The sequence below is a fragment of the Dipodomys ordii genome, unplaced genomic scaffold (assembly GCF_000151885.1).
Source record: "Dipodomys ordii isolate 6190 unplaced genomic scaffold, Dord_2.0 Scaffold62, whole genome shotgun sequence".
In the NCBI taxonomy this organism is placed as follows: domain Eukaryota; kingdom Metazoa; phylum Chordata; class Mammalia; order Rodentia; family Heteromyidae; genus Dipodomys; species Dipodomys ordii.
The window spans coordinates 2453263-2460721 of NW_012267278.1; the positions used below are offsets into that span (position 1 = coordinate 2453263).

Sequence of the window (7459 nt, forward strand, 5' to 3'; positions counted from 1 at the left end):
TTTTTCTTTTTGCTTATGTGGTGCTGAGGAATCGAACCCAGGGCCTCAGGCATGCAAGGCAAGCGCTCTACCACTGAGCCACCTTCCCAGCCCAAGAACATTTCTTAGATTCTGAATTTTTTTAAATTCTATGGAGCAGTCTCAGGTTAGTTAGATGTTTTGTTCCCCTAAATGCCTCAGGTTTTGATGAGAAGAAATGTAGACACTGTCATACCATCTAATAGATTGTGTATATACTCTATACTATACAGTACTTAGTAATTGTTAAGAGCAATTCATAGAGCCAGGTGTAGTGGTTTATACTTCAATCCTAGCCAACAGTTGGGAGGTTGAGGCATTGTGAGTTAAAGCTTAGCCTGAGCTGTATAGCATCTTCTTATCCAAGACATAAATGATGACCACCCAAATAGGAACAACCATATGCTATTGATTTGGAGCTTTCTGTACCAAGGGATTCACTTGTATTTCACAGAGATGTGAAGCCAGACAGTAGAGAAAATAGAGAGGGCTTTAGGTATGCTTTAAATGTAGGTTGTTGGCATGGAGAAGCTGGAGGCAGGCTAACCTAAAGTGGGACATGCTCTGTAATTGGTTTAGGGAGCACATGTGACTGGTTGATCTTGATTTAGAAAAGGGGGTGGAGGGAGAGCTGATAGTCCTTGACCAAGTCTTAATGTTCCAGGAGTGGTGGAGTGTTTTGTTGCCAGGGGCCATTTGGATATAGCATTATTTGAGGGCTATACAGAATTATCAATACAGACAGATGGTCACAGGCTGTAAACGGGAGGCACATAAGAAGCATAGGTATCTGTGCCTTCAGGTATTACATGTTTTGTAAGGACAGTGGGCTGGAGGTTCTCCTTCTCTGTAGCAAGTTGTGAGAGAGGTTTGGCTTCCTGCACAGGTTGCTGGAAGGGTTGTGGGTCAGAGCTGTTTTATAGGTGTGGCCATTGTCTACTTATCAAAGTAAGGCAGTAACTTCACCTGAAGGGCAACTTTATTCACATCTTTAACACATATGGTCTCTTGCCAAATTGTCCAGTGAATCAGAAATTGAGGGCTAGGCTGAAATGAATCTAACTGTAGGTCTAAGTTCTCTCACCTTACCTGTTAGGCCATACCAATTGGCTTTTGGTAGACTGGAAATTACTGCTGATGCTGAAACTTCTTGGCTGGATAATAAATAGGTCTGGGGTAGGTACTGAAGTCCTTGCTAATGTGATGTTAGCTGTAAAAGTGAGGAATGCTGCAGTGGCTATAGCTACTCACTCCTTAGAGGTGTTAGATGCACTTAGTTTTATGTGTAGTTGTTTCCACTTCCAGGAATGTTTCCTCTAACCAAGGGGCAGAGCCTTATAATAGGAAAGAGTGATATACTTTGATTTACAATATGAATACATCTCATAAAGTATGGGGATACTGTAAGAGAAACATTATTCGAAATGTATGGAGTCAGAAATTATTCTATGGAATTTTTTTGCTGGTCCTGGGGATTGAACTCAAGGCCTGGGCACTGTTGCTGAGCTTCTTCTACCATTTGAGCCACAGTGCCACTTCTGGCTTTCTCTGTTTATGTGATACTGAGGAATTGAACTCAGGGCTTCATGTATGCTAGGCAAGCACTTTACCACTAAGCCACACTCCCAGCCCTCTATGGAAAATTCTACTTACCAATTACAATAATTCTATGGATTTTTTTTTTTGGTGGGTCATGGGGCTTGAACTCTGGGCCTGGGCTCTGTTCCTCAGCTCTTCAGCTCAAGGTTAGTGCTCTACCACTCGAGCCACAGTGCCACTTCTGGTTTTCTAGCAGTTAATTGGAGATAACAGTCTCACAGACTTTCCTGCCCAAGCTGGCTTTGGACCATGATCCTCAGATCTTAGCCTCCTGAGTAGCTAGGATTATAGGTATGAGCCACCAGTGCCCGGCCTTTATGGAAATTTCTACATATCAAATACAAAAAATATATGCACAAGATTTGGATTTCTTTGTTAAGAGGGAAAATCCCTCTTGTTGGAATGTGCTCAATTTGCCATATACATAATTAAATTATATTAATTCATTCTTTATTAATTTTTGGTTAGTCATGGGCTTAAACTCAGGGCCTGGGCACTGTTCCTAAGCTTTTTTGTTTAAGGCTAGAGTTCTACCACTTTGAACCACAGCTACACTTTCAATTTTCGGGTGGTTAATTGGAGATAATGGACTTTCCTGCCTAGACTGGCTTTGAATCATGATCCTCAGATCTCAGCCTCCTGAGTGGGTAGGATTACAGACATGAACCACCGGCACCCAGCTTATAATTTTATTTAGTGTCAGTACTGGGGCTTGAATTCAGGGCCTTACTTTTTATTTATTTATTTTTTTTCAGGGCCTCACTTTCTTGCTTGGTTTTTCTGCTCAGGGTTGGCACTCTACCACTTGAGCCACACTTCTGTATGTGTCTTTTTGTTGTTTAATTGGCGATAAGTATCTCTATCTTCCAGGGCTGCCTTCAGTAGCTCCTCAGTAGCTAAGATTACAAGCATTAGCCACTGGTGCCAGCTAGTTTATTTTTTAGATAAATCCTTGCTATGTAGTTCAGGCTTGTCTCAAACTGGAGATCTTCCTGTCTCAGTCTCCAAAGTGCTGAAATTACAGACATGTACCCGATGCCCAATTTATAAAGTGCTTCTTTTAAATGAAAAGGTGAAAATTCTCAACTTAATATAGAAAGAGATTGATAAGATAGAATCTTCTAAACTGGTACCTATGGCTTATAGCTATAGTCTTAGCTACTTAGGAGGCTGAGACCTAAGAATCATGGTTTGAAGACATCCCAGGCAGAAAATCACAAAGATTCTTATCTCTAATAAACTACTAAGAGCTGGTAATGCGGCTTAGTGGAATTGTGCTTGCCTCACATGCATGAAGCCCTGGATTTGATTCCTCAGTACCACATACATAGAAAAAGCTGGAAGTGGCACTGTGGCTCAAATGGTACAGTGCTACCCTTGAGCAAAAGCAGCTCAGGGACAGTGCCTAGGCTCAGAGTTCAAGCCCCAGGACTGGCAAAAATAAAAATAAACTACTAAAATGCTGAAGGTAGAGCTGTGGCTCAAGTAGTAGAACACTATCCTTGAGCAAAAGCAGCTCAGGGACAGCACAGAGGCCCTAGTTATGTTTATGGCACCAAAACAAAACAAAAAACCAAGAATCTTCCATCCATGGAATCGTGAATAAAGGAAAAGAAATTTGTATTCACTGTGCTGTGGCAACAAAGTGTAAGCACTTAGAAAAGGCATTACATTTGTGCATGTGTTTGTAAGGGAAAAAACAGTATACATGGGGTGGTACTACCTGTGCTTTCAGGCATCCACTAGGGGGCTTGGAATCATTTGCAGACCCATTGAAATGGGGTGGGTATTGCATTGAGGTGTGAGGAAATAGGAAGAGAGAGTAGAAATAATTGCATATACCTACTTAATAATGTGATTCCTTCCAGTCTCTGCAGCTAATTCCATTAAACAGAAAGCTGAATGCTGCTGATTGAAACTGCACAAATGTTTTTTGCATTTATAAATTTGTCTGTCCCATTAATACTAGAATGACTTACACTAAAGATTTACTCTAAAGAAAAAGCAAATATTGAAAGGAACCTAAAAATCGGCTTTCTATGCCTGAGAGGAAGTAATCTGCCTAGCAATTATATAAGGATGGTTAATTTATTCCCTTACATCATAGAGTTCATAAGCAATGTAGATTAAGACAATGATGGCTATCATTGTGATTAAAAGGTGCTTGTGACTTAAAAAAAATAAATCCCTAGTGCATATACAACATATTCCCTTACAGACACATTTAGAGACAATACTAAAATAGATTTTAGTGCTATTGGACACAGATGTGCTTGTAGCTTTGCATCTTCTGTGTTTATTTGCTATCATTACTTATTTCACTAAAATGATCTCTTAAAATAGGTGTTAAAATACCACTATGAATCAGAAATTGAGTGAAATTAATTGGAATTATGATTCCAATTTGTTATGTATTTGGAGAGTATTTGGAGAATATTCTGTGTCTGTGTTAAGTTCTAAGATAAAATGTATTTATACTTTTTGTTTTGGTGGTGGTCCTGGGGCTTGAACTCAGGGCCTGGGCAATGTCCTTAAACTTTTAAGCTCAAGGCTAGTGCTCTACCACTTGAGCCATAGCTCCACTTCTGCATTTTTGCTCACAGACTGTGAATTGGGATTCTCAGATCTCAGCCTCCTGAGTGGCTAGGATTAAAGGTATGAGCCACCAGTGCCCAGCTTTGTATTTATACTTTAAAAATATGATATGTTTTCAAATTTTCATAGTCCTTGGTTAAAATATTAATATTTTGGATTTGTCTTATGATTGACAAATTAATGTAGCTTGTTCATATTGTTATTTCACGGTTAAATTGGTTCAAGTCTTTCTTATGCATGATCCCAAATCTGCACGAAGATTGGGGTGGGAAGGTGGCTCAGTGGTAGAGTGCTTGCCTTGCATGCCTGAGGCCCTGGGTTCAATTCCTCAGCACCATATAATCAAAAAGAAAAAAAAGCCGGAAGTGGCGCTGTGGCTCAAGTGGTAGAGCGCTATCCTTGAGCTGAAGAGCTGAGGGACAGCGCCCAGGCCCAGAGTTCAAGCCCTACGACCGGACCCCCCCAAAAAAAACAAAAACAAAAACAAAAATCCAAATCTGCACGAAAAGATAATTCTTGAAGAAAGAATATTTAAGATCAATTACTTAATTGCCCTAATATTAGGAAACTAGTGTATTATCTTCACAAAAATGCTGAGTAAAACATAATTGGAAAAAACAGAAAAAAATAGAAAAAACCAGTTAAACATTGTTAAAAACCTGGAAGACTTAACAGATTCAACATAAGTAAAAGGAACTTACAAGAGTCCTCTCCACTTCAGTCGAGCCAACTTTGTGTTTGGACCAAGGCAAATTGTTCATTCTAGGCATGCCAACATTAGATGATCACAATACTGTGTCCACTTATACCAATCTTCCTTTATACTTAAAAAAATTTTTTTTTGGTGTCAATCCTGGGGCTTGAACTCAGGGCCTGGGCATTGTCCCTGAGCTTTTGTGCTCAAGGATAATGCTGTACCATTTGAACCATAGTTCCATTTCTGGCTTTTTAGTAGCTAAAAGTCTTATGGACTTCCTGACCAGGCTGGTTTTGAATTGTGATTCTCAAATCTCAGCCTCTTGAGTAGCTAGGATTCACGGTGTGAGCCACTGGAGCTTGGCTCTTCCTACTTCTGTGTTACTTGTTTCCTTATAATAAACAGTCCTTGGAAACTTTATGCAGGTAAAAGTGAAGGGGAAAATGCAGAGGAAATGATTTTCAGAAATTTCCTTTCAAAGTGGGTAGATAGGAGATTTGAAAAGGGAAGAGAGAACACATGTGACCATAATCTATCATGAAGGAAAGCATAACAAATTATGATTAATGTTTATTTTTTCTTTCTTTTTTCCTTTTTTTTTCTTTTTGGCCAGTCCTAGGGCTTGAACTCAGGGACAGTGCCCTGGCCTTGAACTCAGGGCCAGGGCACTGTCCCTGAGCTTCTTTTGTTCAAGGCTAGCACTCTACTACTTGAGCCACCGTTCCACTTCTGGCTTTTTCATGCATGCTAGGCAAGCACTATACCACTAAGCCACATTCCCAGCTCAACAAAGACTTATTTTGAAGACATGAAGTAAAAGAGGATTTCTTCTCCAATAAGGAGTTATCTTGAAAGCCATTTAGGGAACAGAATATAAAATCTTAATGTGAATCTTTAAAATATAGTGAAATACAGTTGAAATATTCACATAATACTTGATGTTTCTTTTGAAACACCCCTGACCACAGAGGGGTGATACTGGGACACATCCAGCAGAGGCTGGCACAGGACTGTGCCCAGCTGCAGCTCAGTGGGTACCAGTCTGGGGAGAGGGGAGAGAAGGTTCCCCCAGCCACTGCTCCTCCAAAGGGAAGAATCCAGCCCAGAGCCTGCAAGGGGATGCCAACCGCATTCTGGGAAATGTGATATAATAGTCAAGGGCACCGGCTTTGTGGCATCAGAGAGATTTGGGTTTGAGTCCCTAGGGCCTCTCCAGTGTGCACGACTTTGGGTAATCTTTCTGAGGCGCAATTTCCTCACCTACGAAGAGGGCATAGCGTTACTTTATGTTTTTTGTTTATTTTTTAGGGACAATTAAGCAATACAAAGCAATTAAGGTCTTAGCTTATTGTTGGGTAGTTTATGCCATCGGTAAATTGGCACAGAACCACTTAGGTTTGGGGAATCTTCATCTGCAAAATGGGTGCACGCAGATTGGGTTGCAGTGTTGTTGTATTTTCCCTGTGGGTTTTTGTTGTTGTTTTGTTGTGGTGGTAGTTTGTTGGTCCTGGGGCTCTGGTCCTGGGGCCCTGGGCGTTGTCCCTGAGCTCCTTTTGCTGGAGGCTACCACTTGAGCTTCTGGCTTTTTTGGTTAGTTTATTGGAATTAACAGTCTTACGAACTTTCCTGCCCTGAGAACTTTTCTGCCCGGGGTGGCTTTGAACCGTGATCCTCAGATCTCAGCCTCCTGAGCCATGGGTGGCCGGCTTCCTTTTTTTCTCCTCTTGTCTTTTTTGTTAGTCACGGGGCTTGAACTCAGGGCCTGGCCACTCGGATTGCAGCTTTTAAATACCAAACATTACTTTTGCAAACAAAACTATCTTCTCGGCCCCCCCCCCCAATATAAATGACACTTGTTTCCAAAATGCGGGAGAAGCGGCTCCGAACGTGGGACAACTAAGAAGTGAAGAGATTGGAGAGAACCCTCGTTCCATTCCGAAGAGCTTGGACACCCGTTGTACCTAGCGAACGGCTCGTGACCACCCACAGGTCGGAAAGCCTTCCCACAGCTAGGCTCACCGATCATCCCACCCAGCGCCAGAAAGGGTGGTGGGAGAAGGAAGTAGGGGCGGAAGGGGGAGGGACTCCGGTGTAGGGGCGTGGTCTGCGGAAGAGCCCAATTGGGGTCGGGGGCGGGGCTGTAGCACGGGGCGGAGCTCGGAGGCGGGACCTCGCCGGGTTCGTTCGCAGCACGCGCCACGTCTTCCTCAGAGAGCATGTGGTACCGACGGGGGCGGGAGGAACCGAGAGGGGGCGGGCACTACCTCCTCTCGCGAGAGCTGGCGACGGCAACGGCGGCGTGTCTGTGAGAGTAGCGTGGGGGCGGGGAGGAGAGGAGCGGCGGCGTCCGAGCTACGCCACACGGGGCCGGGGCGCTGGGAGCCGGAGCGTGGAGCGGGGTCGTGGCGGCGGCGGCGGCGGCGAGGGGAGCGAGGAGAAGGAGGAGGAGGGGGAGCCATGGCGGGGCAGCAGTTCCAGTACGATGACAGCGGGAACACCTTCTTCTACTTCCTCACCTCCTTCGTGGGGCTCATCGTGATTCCAGCTACT

The 7459-nt window shown here is 43.3% G+C and overlaps 1 protein-coding gene and 1 pseudogene across 1 annotated transcript in view; one reads left to right on the forward strand and one right to left on the reverse strand.

Moving 5' to 3' along the window:
• The window catches only part of LOC105990057, a 35203-nt pseudogene extending 28076 nt beyond the window's left edge, over positions 1–7127 (reverse strand).
• Positions 7128–7276: 149 nt separating this feature from the next.
• Positions 7277–7459, forward strand: part of Sec63 (SEC63 homolog (S. cerevisiae)) — a 74391-nt gene continuing 74208 nt past the window's right edge. The window contains exon 1 of the mRNA XM_013022372.1: positions 7277–7453. Coding sequence (XP_012877826.1) covers positions 7367–7453 — 87 coding nt within the window. The 5' untranslated portion in view covers positions 7277–7366. The remainder of the gene's footprint in view (positions 7454–7459) is intronic.